The following is a 20,060-nucleotide window of genomic DNA, read 5'->3' on the forward strand; positions in this document are numbered from 1 at the left end:
TTTGTTTATTGTTGAATAACTCGAAAAGTATTTGTCGAATTCACTTCAAATTTTCACACAATATTTTTAAGATACTATACTTTAAGAAAAGGCAAAAAAATAAAAAAAATTTTAAAATCCTGACTACCCCTATCCCCTTAATTATGAAACTTTCCACTGGTATCCACTAGATGTTCGCATATATACACAAATACAATGAATAATAATAAAAAAAACATGACAATTTGCTTGCACATAAAACTGCATTAGATTATATTTTATTTGCCTTATTTTTTATGCACTATACGTAAATGTGAATCTTGTTATAGTTGTAGTTCTTATGTTTCTTCTCCTGTATGGATGTCTTCTTAGTTAACCTTATTTTTCAATATGCGTGAATTTTCTGTGTTTTTTTTTCTTTCTTTATATTAATAATATCGTATAAAGTACAATTTTTTCGATTAGTATGTATAATATTTTTTCGTCTACTGTGGTGTTGACCTCTTTTTTCTATTGCCTTGAATGCATAATTTATCAAAATGAAAAAGCACAAATCAAAAATCAAAAACACACTAATAAAATGTTTTTTTTTTCTTTTAATAAGTTTTTGTTTATAACAAGTATCAGCAACCACTTTTCCTCCCTTTTCGTTAAACTCCTTTATTTTTTTATTATTATAACTTAGTTTCGTTTGAATTACTTGTATTCTGCGTATACTTTTACATGCTATGATTTTTTTTTTGTTTTTCGTCGCGCATTACCTACAAAGCACCAATCTACGTTTTCTACTTGTTAACAAACTTTGTGGCATGCGGATATTTATCGGGTTTGTAATCAGAGTCTTTCTTTAAGCGTTCGCGCACATGCGTACGCACTGCCTCCGTATACGAAGCATTTACCGCAACATCGTTGGCAATAGTTTCTGTGATTTCATCGGCTGTTAGCGTTTCAGTGGTAGCAGTTGTAGACGCACGTGGGCCAACGGTCTGTATGGCCTTGCGTACACTTCGAGCGATTAGTGAGCTAATCTCAGTTGGCGGTTTATTGTTTTGTATCATTTTCCTTCGTTTGGCCGACATGCCTGATATGTACGCATCCGAGAATGGAATTTGATTTGGCGGATTCTAAACACAAACAAAAAAACATTTTACAACAATACAATATATTTATAGACACGCTTAGAAAAATGCGAAATTAAACGAGAGACTTACTGCACTTTGGGTACATAGATCACGTGCAATGATTGGCAACCAGTCGTTGGGGAAATTACTATGCCACAACTCCGAACCGACGGTAACATCGGGCAATTGTTCGGCAGGGGTAAGTTCGATTTCTACTTCGTCGTCCATGTCTATTGTGAATTGACTACTGTGTTTTGCGTCGGATGTCGACGCCATTTCTACCATCTCCACATCAGATTCCAAGGGCTGTAGATTAAATAAAGATGGCGGAAATCCAAATAGTGGTGAGTATAGTACAAGACATAATATGCATGAGGTGGGCGTAATACAAGAAAATTTTTGCTTTTCAATTTACTTAAACCATAACCTGAACTTAGTGCGGACATGGAACCACAAACGGTAGCTATAATAATAGTTGTTCCCGCCCCACTGCAAGTTATCGCAAACATATGAATGAATTACTGGTAAAGGGGTGATCAGATTGGAGGCTATCAGACCAACTTATGGTGTTCAGCAATGACGCACATTTTTGGCTTGTTGGCTACGTCAGTCAATAAGCGAAATTGCCGTATTTGGGCTGAATACCAACCAGAAGACCTTCCAGAATAGACACTACATTCATTGAAAACAGCCGTTTGGTACGGCCTATGGGCTGGATGAACCATCGGCCCACATTTCTTTTAAGACGAGGCTGGCGCCAAGGTAACAGTGAATGGCGAACGCTAACGCGCCATGATAAACGACATTTTAATGGCCGAAATTGAAGCCCGTGATATGTAAGTCTATATTTTAAGTCTAAGGCGTTGCGAACCAACATTACTAAAGTTATTCACGACATACCGATCGAAGATCTTCAGTGAGTCATTCAAAATAGGGGTTTACGGATGGCCGAATTATGTCCAACATTTGAAAAAAAAAAAAAAAAAAAAATGTCACGAATGGTTCTACACAAAAATAAAAAAAGATTTCCCAATCAATCTGAATTTTCGTTGTTTTATTTCAATTTAAAATCCGATACCTCTAAATTGATCACTCTTTATTAAAACATTTTTATAATATAAGACCTATTTGAGCTCGAATAAACTGGAGGTCCCTTCTAACAACAGGATGTAAGCGTCAATTGGCTGTTTAAAGTTTATCTACCAGGTGGCGCTGAAATCGAGTTATTACCAAAAATTGTATTTATAGTCCCATTTGGCGTAAATATTTGTCAAGATATTTTGTACTTATATGTATAGAGCACATAGCTGAGACATTCTGGCATTTGCAAATTACCATGACGACACAACAAAAAATTTATAAACATATTGGCCATGTTACTTTGCTATCCTCAAGGCAACAGCAGACGCAGATACTGTTATAAGGACGCCATATAGTACTTGCAGTATGTTTTTCGTAAGAGTTCTCTTGCTACTTTAAACGTTCGGATGACTGACTCCTCGTTAGAACAATTAAGTTGCTCTTTGGATTAGCACGAGATGATATTTCAGCGCCAACGCTACGAATGCATCCAGGTAACCTCTTCCCTGAACCAATTCATTCCCACTCTAATTTATTTCGATGTTCTCACAACTGGGAATACAGATGAAAGAAACGATCATCGATTTAGATATTAAGTCATAAAAAGGAACGGGCAATGGCAATAAATCTACCATCTGGTTACCAGAAAATATTGCTGCTTCGTATCTGTACCTATTCATGCCCTTATTTCTAAAGATCTTGCGAAAATATCTAGCACTATTGGTAGAAAGATGTTGCCATTTTTATTGTTGTAACAGCATAAAACATAACCCATAAATGTCACGTCACTATTCTTACTGGAATAAGCACCTACCCCAACACCACAGTTCATCTTGGGCCTGTCGGTGTAGAGAGGTGATTTTGTTATCCGCAATTTAATCTCTCCTCCATTCTCTCCTAGATGGGAAAGTACTTCATATTTCAAATCTAATTTAGCTAATAGCCTAGACAGATGGTAGCGTTAATCGGGATTAATGCTGTAATTCGGAATTATCTCGTGAGCTAAGTGCAATTAATGCGGATTGACAACTAGACTTGATTCTCATAATTTATGCGGCCGCCGTAGCCGAATTGGTTGGTGCGTGACTAACATTCGGAATTCGGTGAACGTAGGTTCGAATCTTCGTGAAACACCAAAATGAAGAAACAGTTTTTTCTAATAGCGGCCGCCCCTCGACAGGCAATAGCAAACCTCTGGGTATACTTCCGCCATGAAACAGCTTTTCATAAAAAAAAATATCTGCCGTTCGGAGTCGGTTTGAAACTGTAATTCATTCCATTTGTGTAACAACATGAAGACGCACGCCACAAATAGGAGGTGGAGCTCGACCAAACACCCAGAAACGGATGTAAGCGCCAATTATTTATTATATTTTTTTAGGGGAATCTTCGATGGCAACATTGCCGAAAAATGACAGTTACTATCAATTGGGAATGATGAATATATGATGAAATAATGAAACTTTTAAAGATAAGAACAAGAAAGACTGGTTGCAATGCTAGTTTGCACTAATACGTTCGAAATTACGTTAATTGTTATAATATTTTTAGGCAGTCTTAGAAATTGCAATTTAAGAATAAATAATAAAGAATTATTTCTTAGTATTAGCGCAGCTAATACCCGCATTTGTTGCCATCGGTTCATCTTTTACTGACAAAACTATCCAATATATTGTACAAATCAGCTGTTCACTAATCCGCGTAACAGCCGTCTGTCGCACTACAAATTTAATCAGATTTAACTGCGCCGGTAATCCCATTTAACGTCGCCGTCTGTCTAGGCTATAATGGCCCTGTTCTTAAATAGGTAGTTTGTTAAGTATTTTTTTTTGTTTTTTTTTTTTGCAAATATTCCTTGACTTATATATTCATAACAGTTTTTTACGCTTACAGTGTCTGCTGGCTCCGACACTGGCGTTACATTTCTATGTACGATGAATTGTTGTGCATCAGCTGTATCAATTGTGGATGGAGGTCTTCTGTCTACATAGGACCTTAAAAACTGCAAAGCTTCGTCCTTTAAAACTAAAAAACAAAAGAAAAAAAAAATTGTATAAATTGGTTTTTTCATAAGTCATTTACATTTGTACTTACACAATCGCATAGGTACCGAGAACTGACTCATCAACTGAACCCAGTAATTTATAACTCTACTACGGTCCACACACACACTCAAAACGCTGTATAAACGGTTAAGAAAGTCTTCGCATATTTTCTTTATACGTTGCTCAAACGTAGCCGGATTACTCTGCTCATCACGCACAATCTCAATGAAGAGCGGTAGCATGTGTCGAAAAATATTGGTAACAGAGTGACGTGAATCATACTCGGGCTTTTCATAATGCGGCAGCAGCACCAGCAGTGCTTCATCAAACCATTCAGCCGCGCGATTAACAGCTGGTGTTACGGTATCCTCGTTGATTGGTTCCCCACGAAAAATGCGCTGATTGACTAAGTTGACTAACTGAGTGCGCAAATTTCGACGATAATTGTCTGTGCCAGTGTTGGTGCTACCAGAAGTAGCTGACGTCTCGGTCGATGGCGCAGCAGTTGATGCATTGCGATTTTGTCCAGATATAATATTACGTGAAGAGTAAAATTCGGGGAGGATGAAAGGTGGCGGTAATATTGGCGCTGAGGGAGCGTTCGTACGCGGTGTAGACGTGGGTGAGCCACCTACTGTGGGTGAAGAGCGTACGCGTGGAAAAATATCGGTAAGTTCAACAGGTGAACGCAAAGTGAATGGATTAATCGAATTCGTGGCTAATAGATTAGAAAAAAGTCCATTTGGAAAATGGTTGAAAAATGGCGGGAAGTGCCTTAATGAAAATAATCTCGAAATCGCTTTTGAAGAACTGCAGTTTGATAATAACTGCTTTATTATAACAGGAAAAGTATATTAAAAGAAAAAAAGAAAAATATTTACAGACAGTTCCCGCCATTTTAAGTATTTTATGTGATTTGTTTCAGTTTGTTTTGTACTTACTTATTATCTGAGGGCTAGCATTATTAGTAGTAACATTTGCTCCAGCTGTACTGTTGTTATTGGCGTTGCTTTCCGGCTCCCGAATGTGATGACTATTACAAGGTAGGAAGCGATCGAACGCCGATATCATATTTGCCGGTATAAAGCGACCATTCCAACCATTTGCTGGTATGCCACCAATTTGCAGTTGTGGTCGCGATGTTGAACGTGTTTGTGTAGATGTTGTTGGCAAAGTGCCAATTGCCAATGAAGCGGAAACCGGACGAAGTCTGGTGGTAGCAGGCAAGCTCGCACCTGTTGCCGGTACCGAATTGTTGCTGTTGCGATCATTGCTAAGACGTGTACCTGCCCTGGCGCTTGCGTTCCTGCTACTACTGCCACCACCACCACCCCCACCACTGGCATTGGCATTGTTGAAATCATTATTTCCTGTAGTACTGTTATTAGCGGTCGCTGTTGCATCTGCTGCTCCTGCCGAAGCTCCTGACTGTGTACGTTGTTGCTGCTCGCCATTTCCATTGTTCCCACGCGGATTTACTGCCACATTTAGTAGCGAAGGCGGTAAGATTTGCACATGAAGCTCGGTGTTAATGGGCGCAGAGTTCACCATGGCCTGAATTAGACGCGACATTTGCGCATGTGGTGTATCTATAGAATTATCAGAAATTTCTTTCAATTAGTTTTCATGATTTCTCTGTTACTTGGGGTTATAAGGCGATAACGCAAACAAAAAGAATGTTATTGAAATGCCTGAAATAAAGTTTAACTCGTTGACTACTAACTACGATATAAACTGTGGATTGTTTAGTTGCCTAGGTCAACAACTACGAGTGATGTCCTCGCATTTTCAGGCTAAATTAATATTGTCTTGTCAAATATGCAAGTATTTTTTATAAGATGCATATAGGCTGATACGGCCCCCGTAGCCGAGGGTTGGTGTGTGACTAACATTAGGAATTCGAAGAACGTTGGTTCGAATCTCGGTGAAATACCAAAAAGAAGAAAACGTTTTTTTCTAATAGCGGTCGCCCCTCAGCACACAATGGCAAACCCCCGAGTGTATTTCTGCCATGAAAAAGCTCCCCATAAAAAAAGTTCTGCCTTTCGGAGTCGGCTTGAAACTGTAGGTCCCTCCATTTGTGGAACAACATCGAGACACACGCCACAAATAGAAAACGGAGCTCGGCCAAACACCCAAAACGCGCCAATTATATATATATATTGTGGAACAACATCAAGACGCACACCACAAATAGGAGGAGGAGCTCGGCCAAGCACCTAACAGAAGTGTACGCGCCAATTATTTATTTTTTTTTTTATATATATTGGTCAGGAAGGTCTAGGGACACTGCGCTGTATCAGTTGCCCATAGAGATCCAGAGTGCTTTTGACAGTTGTTGTTGTCGTTGAAGTGGTTGAGTATTTCTCTTGAAATAATCCTAATTAGCGACTAACACCGTTTTCCTACTGCTGTTCTCGTGTGATGTCTGTTTGTGTTCTTTTTTTGTCACTTCCATTTCGTGAGATCCAAATATAGCAGAAAACTTGTTTTATCTATCTTTCTGATTTCAGTGATTTGCTGTAAGAAAGGCCTACCGAAAGAGCGAAGTCTTGCTCTAGTTAGATCTGGACATTCGCATAAATAGCGGAAAAGACTTTCTTCACCCCCTCTGCCTTACAGCTTCTGCAGATGGCATTGAAATGAAGCTTGAATCTGGCTGCATGATCCCCTACCTTCCAGTGACTTGTAAGGGTTGCAGTAATACGCGAGATACTTGGACGAGAGCATCCTAACAGGTGCTTCGGCCTCTGGATGTTGTACGACGCCCATGCTTTTTTTGTTGTAGTGCATGTGCTTAACGACAGTGCTTGCTTCAACCTTACTTTCGACTAAGCATAGTTCGACAGCGCTTCTCATTCGGGTTGTAATCACTAGATAATAGAAACATACAAAGACCAATCTGCAGATGAATAGAGTACCTGCTACGAACAAGGAGAGCTGAAACCGCAAAGGCGGACAGCCTAGTCGTTGACGACTTACAACGGCACCCACTGCCAAGGATACGCATATTATTTTCTAGTCATAGCAATAGCATTTTACGATATAGTGAAGAGAGTTGTGCACTTGACGAAGAGATGTTGTGCTATAATGAAGAAGAAGATTTTTAGCATGGCTTTAGAGCAAACATCGCTTCATATAATCATTCCGCAAACATTCCGGACTTTCGCCCCAAAACAAAGCTGTCTGTACCGAAGAGGAAGTGTATACCTGCAAAGATATATTTAGGAAGAGACCTACATTGAGGTTAAGTTTTCACTAGTCCCTGAGTGCACTGATAAATTAAATTTACAAGGACAGGGCACGGGAAGATACCTATAACCGAAGCAGTGGATGCATTGGCTAGAGTGGATGCGGCTTCATTATTAATAAGACCCAAGCCGTTCCTTGCCATGGGTCAACATACCGTCAAGGAAGATCTTAGAAGAGAAGAATTAAGGCTACTAAGCTGATAGCAAACTGTTGGGCTAATCCAGGCTAAGTACTTATTAGGAGTTATAACCAAAATAGATTTAACTATCTAATAGTTCCCACGACAGTCGGTGCTACGGAACGACCCGCATTTATGTCCGGCTAAGGATTGTTACTTTAGCAGCGTTCTCCGTTTATGCATGGGGAATGCTGATATTGTTACAACAACAACAACAACTATCTAATAAGCCTCCATAAAGACAAACTGAGAATGCTCACTGGATTTCTCGCAGCTCACTGCCGATTGCGAAGCCATCTGCACAGTTTTGGGATATGGTCCGCCGACTTCTGTCGTTCCTGCGACCAATCCCTAGAAACTGCATTCTTGTCGAATGCAAGGCCATAGCGACATCTCGGTCTGGTACGGCCAGTAGAAAGGCACAAACGCTCAGCTCCGTCAGAATGTATGAAAGATATTTATGTCGAAGTACTAATCTTATTTTCTTCTATTTTAGGCATTCATAGAGTTAAATTCGCAAGTTTCAACTGCAGGGCCCATTAAATATTGATACAATTTTGTGTTTTTAGTAGAAAGATTTGTATATATGCATAGTAGTGTGAAAAGTAAGAGCTAAATGTTTCGTTAAAACAAAAGGAAAATTTTTATTAATGCAGTTAATTGTTATAAGTAACAAAAAATTTAAGTAACAAAACGCAATAAGACGCAATGGTCTAAATAAGTGTGCAAAAGCTGTCAAACCCTTTAACACGTTGAGTGCCACCATACAACAAAAAAATGGGGTTCGTCCGGCCACGATTTTTTTTTACATAATACAATAGAATATTTGAATTTTTGAGTAGGCCATATGATGCCACATTGGTCTCATACCCATGGGCCAAGCAGCATAAACAATGCAATGGCTCTAGTATGGCGTGAATACACTACTACTAATAGCCTCTATGAAGCAGCTGCATCAGCACAAACCGAAATCTCACACATTATACCGTGAGACCAAGTGTCACCACGAGGCCTGAAAGTCCCTTCGCACTGTGAGACCAACCTGGACTCACATGGCACTCAGCGTGTTAATTATATGCTGATTATCTTCGGCAGATAAGATTTTTATTCATTTCAAAAATAACCAATTATTAATATATAATAAATCCACTACGAATGTGGCTGCCTCTGTGAACTGAAATTATTTTCATTATCTTCACATTTCAGTTAAATTAACAACAACTCGTTAAGAAGCGCAATCACGACCGTCGGGTTGACATTACCCGAAAATCCCGAATTTGTATATGACTAAAGCTGCAATTAGTGGTGCCGTAGCCATAACGGCATAACCGTAACCATAACCATAGCCGCGACAGTACAGCATTTGTCGACTAGTCATGCCGTAACAATAAACAGCTGTTATTGAAGTAGAATTAATTTGCACGAATAGTTTTCTACTAAAGCAATTAATTTTTTGTCATTCCTTTCTAATAATCAGATTTTGATTGCAAATATCAAAACAAATAATGTAAAGTGTTTCACGGCTGCTGGGGGAAAACCAGAATTCAATCGATACATGCGGCTACGGTTGTGGTTATGGCGTTACGGTGCGGCACCTATAATCCTTTACAGTGATGCCCATATGTTTGATCAGAACAGCTGCTTGATATGGTTACGGTAAAGGTCACTAATCGCAGCTTGAGAAATGTTTTGTTGAAAGTTTCAATGTTGAAATAAAACAAAACCGAAATAACAAAATTACGAAAATATGTCAAAATAGGAAAACATAGAAAAAGTAGTTAGTGTTATTTCTCACTACAAGGAAGAACTCAGGAAAAATAGCCTAAAGTGTATCTAAGATATATATAAGGTATAGCTCTCTCTCTCTCTCCTTTTCCTCTACATTATATCTTTTTCCTCTCTCGCGGAACGAAAATGTCCAAAACGTTGCATGGCCCTGAAATTTTACTCTCCATTCTCGCTCGTCCATCGACGCCTAAGAAGTTTCACTTCAAAAATAAAGTCGCACTACAAAAAACACAAAATAACTCATAACAGTATTTATTTTTAAGCATAACTAATTCCCAGGTTGGCAATATTTTCCGATTCAAACAAGATTTCCAATTTTTTCAATCAACGTACAAGTTCGGGGTAAAAGAAACCTGTTATTCGAGCATTTGATGCGCTTCAACAACAGCTATCGAAAGAGTCCAGAATCATTCACATCCGATTCAAAAATAAAATTTGCAGTTGCAGTTAAATAAAACTACTTCTTACAAACATATAAATACTGTTCTCGTATAGTATGCCAAACAACATGGCTTTGCAGGAATCAGAGTATCCTTTTTCGTGCTCTTTACTGAATTCTTTTGCGAGGTGTTTCAGTACAGTACTAGTCCTGCATACTCAAACTTTACGAATACTCCAAATTGCTTAGGATACGTAATATACAGTCTGTCTAATAGAAGCGTGACCGCAATGACTGTTTGACCAATTCGAATCATACTTTGCGTTAATTTATGCCCAAGTTGTGGAGGTAATCGGTTCTAAATCAACCGCATTTGCTTTGATAACTGTTTGGCCACGTCTATATTTTTTTCCTTTGAGTTTTTGCTCAACTACTGCCCAAACATATTCAATAGCGCTGACATCAGGCGACAGGCGACGTTCCTTCGACAGTCGGTTCAACGTTACCGGAACGACCTGGATTTATATCCGGCCAAGGTCTGTCACTCCAGCAGCATTCACCTTGAATGCATGGGAAATATTTATGCTGCTACAACAACAGTCAATACAAATTTTCAATCCCATTTTGCTGGTTCCACTCCACACACACCTTCGGCTTGGGATCGTTGCCTTCTTGTAAAATGCAAGGTTGGCTAGTTCTTCCAAACATCTTCGCAACTGGTAGTAATAAAACGTTTTGGTACATTTTATGCATTAAAACTGCATTCAACTGCATTGTAGCAGCATAAACATTCCCCATGCATATATGAGGAATGCTGCTGAAGTGACAGTCCTTGACCGGATATAAATCCGAGTTGTTACGGTTACGTAGAACCGACTGTTTCTAGCAGTACACCAGAACCGACGTATGCAACTATTCGCCCAAAATGAAGACTCATCCGTTGATATTGCGTTTGCCCAATTTCGTCCTGAATTCGCCTTAACTCATGCAAGTCTTTTTTTCAGTGTGTGATAATGAGAGCAGCGGTTGTTTTCAATGTGCTTCGAAATTTGAGATCTTCAGCGCATAAACGGCTTCGAATCGTGTCTTTAGATGCTATAGCACCACTTTACGTTAAAACCACTTCAGCTTCACCTAGCGATAACTTTGTCGCAAACAAATCAATGGTGCTTCTGATCTTGCTTTGGAGAAATATTTTTCTTTTTTGTTTTTTGGCCTCGTTCGGTGAAGTCGTCAACGTTTTAAACTTCGGTATCCTGTTGCACTCATTTATTAATGTACACCATCGACTTCTTCAAATATTTTGCTGCATTAGATTTATTGGAGGGTTGCACTTCGACCTCATGGCCTTTTGTGCCCTATGCTGCACTTGTACATGACATTTTTGGACCTTTAGGGTGTGTAACTCGGAACAAATTTTTCTAAATTTCTCAAAAAACTAACAAGTTGCACAACACGTATTGCGAAAAGAATGCACCTATTTAGCATAATTTAGTTTATAACAAAACAGAACTTTAAGTTTGAACTTTGTCACGCTTCTATTAGACAGACTGTTCAAGTCGCAGACAGATACAACACTAATTTTTTGAGTACAGGAACTAATAGATTTTCAACACCGTTCACTGAGGTTCAAAAAAGACCATTTTTAATTTTGATCCCATAAAATCCGTAATCAGAAGAAAAATTCGCGTACAATTGAGCGAGCTGTACTTATTTAGAATAAACCCGCTTGTCACTAACGATTTTATCTATGCTCCTTAAGGGGTTATATACCTTGTGTTTTTCAAAAAAATCAAAATAAATTTTATTTCTTTATCGTAAAGTACAATCCCTTGAGAACATTTTCCAAAAATTTCATAGAGATCTGAGCAATACATCGAAAGTTACAGCGTTTTAAATTGTGCGTCGTGACGTCCTGAGCGTACGGCCTCATGCGGCGCTTGAAACTTTAAACGCGATTATCTCAAAAACGTGTTTTTCCAAAAATGATTTTGCGGTGGACGCGATTGCAAAAAAAGTATTCAACCGATTTTTATAATTTTTTTTTTAAATTGTTCGTAATTGATGTCGCCTCTTAGTGAACGATCAGCTTTTTATGTATAAATTTTTATTTTGCAGATATGAATTTTTTAATGCCAATTTTAGGACTGTAGAAGTGGAGTTTTTTAAAAACATGTTCCTATTTTCACAAAAATCAAAATATTTAATATATTGATCGTTCACTAAGAAGATATAACCCTATACTAATGAAATCTTTTCGATTTTTTTATTTCAGTTGACTTGGTGGACTTGAATCGCGTCCACCGCAAGCCTCTTCCAAAAAAAGGGTCTTGGGGGAAAACGCCATAACTCCGCCATTTTTAAATATTTTTACACAAACAAAGCCTTTTTTTTTCTTTAAACATTGTAATATCCAATAATAAAAACTTTTATACAATAAAATTATTGCTACATATCTTTAAAAAAAACCCAACTTTCGCTAATTTCACCGGACCACAAGGTATATAACCCCTTAAGCCAACCCATCTAAATTAATTCTCCTTTTAGTTGAAACTACAGGCTTCCTGGGCCTACTGCACTTAGCAGGCCTCGTATTGCAGCTACAATTAAATCATAACGGTGCTCTAATACTTAACTTGTCATGTAAGCAACATTCATTGTACGGTACTGTAATTTAGTATTGAACCAAAAACTTAAAATACACTTCAGCTTTTAAGGAGTTGTGTTAGTGCGCCTTTTATGCTTTGCGTACCGAAAAGGTTTAGTACAATTAGTTAAGTGAAAGGATATGCGTTATTGGCTAAAACAAAACATGTAAAAACTGAAGAAACCAACGATTAAATCGATTACAGTAAAAAAAAAAACCTACTGTCAAAATATAATCCCCGTCTCGGTTGGAGCATAATTTCTATGGTATTACCATCTACAATCGTTGCAAATTGCAAACAAATAAATAATAATTAAGTACAGATTTTTTCATATCAATTCGCATCAGGTGCACTATGGCATATTATTTCACTTACCATTGCTTTGAGTGGATGCATTCGTTGCGGCTGCTGTACTTGGTGTGTTGCTGGGAGTGACCAAAGGTTCATCGACAGGATCTTCAACGGAACTACCGCTACCACTTCCACTTGCACTAGCATTTGTGCTGTTTGTATTGCGATTGTTGCTATTATTGTTGCCTGCAGTTGCCACAGCCGAGTTGCCCGACACTGTCCCATTACCGCTTGCCGTTGTCGGGGGCGAGCTGGTAGTTATGGTTACTGGGTGATTATAACGTGGTGCTATATAAGCGCGCGTACGTGGACGCGTCTGATTATTGCCTGTTGTGGCAGCAGCAGCAGCAGCCGCTGCAGCAGCAGATAAGTAATTATTGGAACTAACATATCCGCTTTGTTCCACCAATATGGGGCGACATGTGAGAAAGCGTGGAGCCGGTTGCGACACGTCCAACATCAGATCGGATATGGCATGTTGAGCATGCGACATGTAATGGAGTGCTTCAGAGACACGATTGTAAAGCCGTTGTGCATTTTCGCGTTCGGTTGTATTCTAAAATTGTGATAATTATTATATTAATTTTAATTTTAACTAAGTATTTCTTACATCTTCATCGAATGTAGGATCGTTATTCAGTAATTCGTAGAACTGCTGAATGAAAGGATTTAGACGAGTTTGGACAGTGCGCATCTGTGCCACTACTTCAGCTAAAACACGAGTATTAGTGCGACGACGAGAAGGATTCTCATCGGTGTTAGTACCAGTCGTTGCGGAAGCGTTCGACGTGTCTCCAGCCGAAGTATCAGTCGACGTATGATTTGGAGATGTAATATTGTTTGCAGTATCTGTGCCGGAAGTATTGGAAGTAACGCCGATATTAGCACCAACGGCGTCGAAAGTATCATCAATAACATCTTCTATAATGACCGCAGCACCATCAGCATCAACTGCACCACCATCATCGTTACTTGCATCCATGTCTGCAGCAGCTTCACCGCTATTCGTAGCACCATTTTCACCCTCATTAGAGCCAAAAACTGTTGGTAATTGTACGACGGTCACGTTTGTATTATTATTACGGCGTAACGCTGCAGAAACAGCATCTTGCACCATTTCAACAATATTTTGGTTCTGCGGTAAGTCGGCAGCGGTGAAACCCACTTCTACCACAGTAGATTCCATAGTCCAACTACCACGTGCCAATATATCCAAAGAGCTGTTATTAAGACCCTGAAGAAAATAATGATATAAAGAGCCATAGGAATCGCAGATCAGGAGATGGAAGTATTTACCCTTTCTGGATCTTCCAAGTATGCAGCAATATTATTTGCGCAATCCAACATATGTCGAGCCACTGTTATGCGATTTACGCAAAATGATGAGGAAACAGCAAAAGGATTTACAGGTTGCTGCACGTTATTTTGCTATGACGAGAGTACGAAAATTTATGAATTGTAAACTTATTTCTGTTTAAACTTACTACAGGGTTCATTGGTATTGCCATGGTGCCGACGACCATGCCATCCAAAGCACGAAATAGAGGAGAATTCCGCATGCCACCACGATTATTGGGCCGTTCACGTGCACTTGGTGCTTCATTCGAGGAGGAATTGGAAGTCGAAGGGTCCCGCTGCGACGGTGGTGGTCGCTCGGCCACATGCACAACTTTTCCATCAACATCTAAAAATATATAAATTATTAAAAAATCGTTAAATAAAAATGGTTATATAAATCGTCAAAAAACAAAAAAAAACTGGAAAGCTCAATATTCCTATCTAGTTTGGTACATATTAATACAAAAACAAAAAAAAAAAATGGCAATGACAATAAATAAAACACAACCTCAATAAATGCAATATTTAATCGAAAATCCCATTTCAATTTTTGCTGTTACAGGGACTATATTTTTGCCGTCTATTTAATTTTATTTGACCAATAACATGCGGCTTTCCTCAGTAAGTGCAGGAACTCAATACTGTGGTTTCTTTAGTTGTAATAACCGAGTGAAAATTGTGTTATAAGTACTAAAGCTTATTGTTTTTGTAAATTCTGTATTATTAAATTGATATTGCCAATTGCTGGTTCGATATGAGTTTCTTTCACAGTGCTGAGTTTTAAATACAAAGTTTAAACTGTATAGAAATGCATACAGATTGACAAGTTTGGGTCTGCTAAAGCTATTCATATCTCTTTGACTCACCATATTCTTTCAATTGTTTTTCATCAGCAAGAACACGTCCACAATAAATAATACGTTGTTGGTCTGCCGCTATATTAGTCTTCTCGGCGATTTTGTCCTTAAATTGACGTATAGTCAGCTACAACACAATAAAACAAAGATAGTATAAAAAGCATGGAATAAGAAAGCGTCAATTTGCGGAGGCGGCATCTGCAGACAACTCCTTCCCTTCACCTTGGTCAATGGTGCTATGGTCGGGTCGGTTATGGCTGAACTATTAGTCTTCCAATATTTCACAATTCAATTGAATGTTTCACTTACCTCATTGTCAATACTAAAATCATGCGTCTGTGCATCGAGCGTTTTCACTCTTAAATTTATTAACATTTTGCGTGGTGTGCGAAGAGGTCTATCGAAAGCCTAAAAATGACGGCTAATGAAATATACTGCAGCACCAAAGAATGCGGGTAGTGACTTGCCACACAAAAAATCACAGAAGAAAATTTTATTTACGTTTGTTTTCGTTTAATTCCACGTTCCGCTTATGTTTGTACTTTAGTTAAAATACAAGCGACCTTTTATAAAAGTTATGAAGAAAAAATTTTTTTTCCAGAAGTTTTTACAGCAGACCGTGAATGCAAACGTTGAAAATGTCAAATTCGCACAATTGACGTTTGCTTGACAGTTAGATGTGTGTTTTTTTAATACACACTGGTTTTGCTCCTTTCGAAAGATTGCAACGTTCACTTTGTACGTATTCGTCAACTCTCTCGCTCACACTATTCAAAATCAATGGCTCAAAAGATCTACCTGCATTATTCTTACACACAGACTTCCAAGCGGAAAACCAATCCAATTGGTAAAAAAGGAAAAAATTCTATAGGCGGCTTCAAACGACCACTTTCGCAGCTTTTTCTCCACAAAATGTTTATTATGTCAACGAATTATAATTTTCACTCATATCTCTGTCCACTACACTTTTCAACCTATGAGCCTTTAATGCAGTTTGCCACTTTTTTCAGGTGTTTCTAATCAGATTAGTCACAGCCACAAAAAAATCACCATTCGCCTTTTGCTTCGCAAATGAAATGCTGCCGGATGTAAAGAAAAAATCGCTTTGACAACTAATATCGGTATGTGTTGCCAGATATTGTTATTCACAACAATCTTCATGATTTTTTTACGGTCAGTTCAGATCGAAAGCATAGACATTTTAATTTAGGGGTGTTTTGAAATCCAACTAAAATTGAATTCGCATTGATTTGGATTTCGGGCTCGGAATCTAAATGGAGTTAGGGAATCCAATTGAAATTAAGAAATTCTAATCGAATACATATATTCTTCGAACTGTCCCGAATTAGTGGTTGTGTTGGTGAGTTCTTGGCTTACATTTGCATTAGATTGTGAACATAAAATTTGTGCCAGAGATTTTAATTTAGCAAAGCCTGTTGGCAAATTCAACAAATATATGGAATAAGGAATTTGTTTGCGGTTATGTTGCCATCGAAATTAGAGAGCATTGTAAATAAGAACTTATAATTAAAAGCTAAAAAAAAAAAAACACAGCAATAAGAATTGGTGACACGGTATGAGTGGCTTTTCTATTGTGCTTACAATTGTTTTATCATGTTCGTTTAGTGACGGGAAAACTATATACTAATTTCAACTAATAATAGATTAAAGCTTTTTCGCTGCTTTTAAAAAGTTATTAATTACCATATTGTCAAAATTTTAACCAACCAATAAGGTGTGCGACATAACCTCACTCCCTTTCCACGGCAGCCGGTTCTACCTACTGGATTTATTCGGAGATTTTCCGACTAAGAGCACTGCTTAGTGCACTGAACTGCATCAGTTGAACAGTTCCATGCAGCAAAGCTGCTCCCAATACTTCTTCTAAATCTTGTATTCAGACTAAACCTGCACACGAAGCTTATTTCGGCTGCGTATACCAAAGACGGCTCCACTTTAACTCTACTTCAGTTAGATATAATCACTGCAATGGGTGGTGCCATTTTAAGACCTACTCAGGTCTAAGATGCATAGGAAGTGGTCCACACGGTTTGTGGTCCTGTTCCTCCCGTCATCAGGCACACTCAGCCTCCACGGTTTCTACTTCGCGTAATGTGTACCATCACCTAGTACCACAAGCGGACTCTTTTCGGCTCCTCGGAAAAATATTACTGCCCTCTTTCTGCGCAACAGCACCTTCCACCTTCCGCTCGCGTGAGGGACAACCAGCCTACCACATAGTCTCTTCTGGGTTTTAAACCAGGAACCTGACATCAGTCAAGTGCAATTATTGCAATGGTTGGTGCTAATTGGCCTGATCGCTAGAGATGGGGAAATTTCGTTGTCTCCTGTTGTAGAGCTCACAACAATAACAGCGTCATGTACAGCAGGACTAACGCAGACAACTTCTTGCGTCCCCTAGCAAGATTGACGAGATAACCGATTTCACGAACCGTCACGTAATTTTGGTAGCCGCGGTCCAAGAAACAAAACCCCATGATAGTTCCTCCCTGCTTACCAGAGAGGGCTATAACGTACACCGTAAGAATGGCAAATGAGACAGTTGGGTGGCCTAGCGGTTATAGAGTGATATCCCCCATACTGTGAACTATCTTCTTATCGATGCAAACATCGACCACAAGGAGAACAGCATCTTAAAAGGCGATGCCCTGTCACCTGCTGGATATCACCTTAAGATTAGTTTCGAAAACAGTTTGATTGTTGGTGCCTTCAACACGTTCTTGCAGGTGTAGAGAATGCAAAGGTGTGGCCAACAACAAACCGTTAATTGGCTCTCACCGAATTTGAAAGAATCAGCCGATTTGCTGACGTAATTATCACACGTACGAGGTACCCGGACTACTTCTGGAAAGAAAATTGTCACCAAATTGATTTTGCAATAAGTCGTTTGTTAAACGCGCTCTATGGCAAGACGAAGTGCTCTATGAACTTTATTTCCTTTAAAGTAAATTTGTGCGATTTGGAAGTGTTGTTCTTTCGTTAAACGATTTATGATGACTTGCCAAACCTTACTCAGCCGTCAAACCATAGTTATCGATATCGATAGTTCTCATGTAGCTAATAAACATCCGATACCAGTCGATACTCCCACACAATTTGACTAATTTTCCTTGAACTTCTGTGTTGTTGTGCCATTTATTGAACAACTCATTATAGAAGATTTTCCGCAAGTTACAACCAACTACAAAAACATAAATAGCTTTGAAGCGTCCTATTTTGGCATAATTACGCAATTCAAGAACGAATTACAGTGGTTACAATCGGTTGATAGCGTCGTGTATGCGGACAAAGTTGTAAATTAACCTATCATGTTTTTGAGTTCGTTGGACCTTCCTGGTGTGCCAAAATATCAACCAAAATCGAAAAGAGAATATGCCCTCATGAGCTCATGCCACTCATGAACTTTGACACAGATAGACAATCATCGCCATAAACTTATTCCATCAATTCAAAAGTTTCGGTAAAGATTTTGCCTATTTTAAATTAAAATTTGATATTAGCTCTTTGTTTGAAACTCATTTTTGTACCGATGACACAAAAATACTGACACTTTAGACGCAATAACTTCGCTTCCACTGAACCGAATGTTACCAAGCTTTCACTGGAAATCAGCTGGGGATGTAACTTCCAATTTATTAACTTATTAAAAAGATGGCGCAATAAAAAACATTTTTATGACACCAGTCTTGTTTATTTTGGACTTCACATGCTCACAAGTCGAGCGACAAAAAACTTTATTTGTTTTTTGCTAAAGGCGAAGAAACACAAAAATTGTATACCATCAACTAATTCAATAATAACAACCCAGTTGGATTTGGCAGCATGAAAACATGCCTCGTTTACACAGGATTTGTCACCTTTGATCTGGATTTCTTTTGCGCTAACGTGTGGTCGCAAAAATCAGTACTAATTTTCTCTTTTCTCTTGAAATAGAGTTTTCAGGGTTTTTTTATTGTGATAACATCTTCGGGATTTCATTACAAACTTCATTATCAAATTTAGTTTCAAGCGATATTTCCCCAATTACTCGCAGCCGAGTAGTTTGAAATATTATTTCTGCCAAGGACTGTCCCTTCAGCAGCATTCCCCGTTACAAATTGGGTTTTGGGCAACCTATTACTACTCCATGTTGGAGCGCTGTCAACTGCCTAGAATTTAGATAGAATAGATCTACGCCAAGAACCTGTGGGTCCCCTTCGGCCGCGTGAGCCTTGAATATTCCACTCTAGTGTTATCGTACCAAGAGAATTTGGATGTCCCAGCCATCTCCACTTTCTTCTTCTAATTTCAATACTGATGAGTTTTTGCTTATTCCGTTTCATAAATTCTTCGTTGGAGATCCAATTTCCCGGCCACCTTATTCGCAAAATTTTACACACGTGAAAATGCACACTTTGCTTTCCGAATTCTTCCGTCGATGTCGTGCTTTCCTACTCCATCAGGTATCAGGCTATCCAAATACGTGAGCTCATTCACCTCTTCAATTGATTTACCCTAATTCTTGAAAGACGCAGAGGAAGTATTGATTGACATTTTATCAACATTTAAATTTAGTCCAGAGCTTGCTGCGTGGGATGCTAAAGTGTTCAGTTTTGATTCTTCTTCTTTATTGGCGTGATAATCGCTTACGCGATTTTGGCGTTTTACAAAGCGCGTCAGTCGTTTCTTTCTCATGCTAACCGGCGCCAGTTGGACACACCAAATGAAGCCAAGTCCTTTTCCACCTGATCTTTCCAACGAAAAGGACGCCTTCCTTTTCCTCTGCTGGCATCGCTTCGAATACTTTCAGAGCTGGAGCGTTTGTTTCCATTCGAACGACATGACCCAGCCAACGAGGCCGCTGGATCTTTATTTGCTACACTATGTCTATGCCTTCGTAAAGCTCATTGTCCATCGCCTGCGATACTCGTTGTCACCAACGTGCAATCTTATCGACTTTTACTTTTTTTCCGAACTTTATTCATAACTCAAATATTACTGAAAGATGAAATTTCCTCAACAGAGATTCCGCCTTCTTACGAGT

General features: G+C 38.8%; 1 protein-coding gene across 3 annotated transcripts; it reads right to left on the reverse strand.

Annotated features, from left to right (window-relative positions):
* Positions 1–223: 223 nt before the first annotated feature.
* LOC128861518 (large proline-rich protein bag6-B) lies at positions 224–16,103 on the reverse strand. Of its 3 annotated transcripts, XM_054099708.1 has the most exons (12): positions 15,518–16,103; positions 15,326–15,424; positions 15,026–15,143; positions 14,306–14,505; positions 14,118–14,249; positions 13,432–14,055; positions 12,846–13,377; positions 5,167–5,814; positions 4,275–4,859; positions 4,072–4,205; positions 1,191–1,406; positions 224–1,103 (listed from the first exon to the last, which is right to left on the reverse strand). In XM_054099708.1, the coding sequence occupies exons 2-12, from the start codon at positions 15,389–15,391 to the stop codon at positions 765–767; spliced, it is 3,594 nt and encodes a 1,197-aa protein (XP_053955683.1). In that variant the 5' UTR covers positions 15,392–15,424; positions 15,518–16,103; the 3' UTR covers positions 224–764. The 3 variants fall into 3 exon arrangements, with proteins under 3 accessions (XP_053955683.1, XP_053955684.1, XP_053955682.1); XM_054099709.1 differs by having other exon boundaries at positions 4,275–4,856; positions 15,326–16,103; XM_054099707.1 differs by having other exon boundaries at positions 15,326–16,103.
* Between the last annotated feature and the right edge of the window lie 3,957 nt (positions 16,104–20,060).

This window comes from Anastrepha ludens, chromosome 4 (genome assembly GCF_028408465.1).
Source record: "Anastrepha ludens isolate Willacy chromosome 4, idAnaLude1.1, whole genome shotgun sequence".
NCBI classification, from domain to species: Eukaryota; Metazoa; Arthropoda; class Insecta; order Diptera; family Tephritidae; genus Anastrepha; species Anastrepha ludens.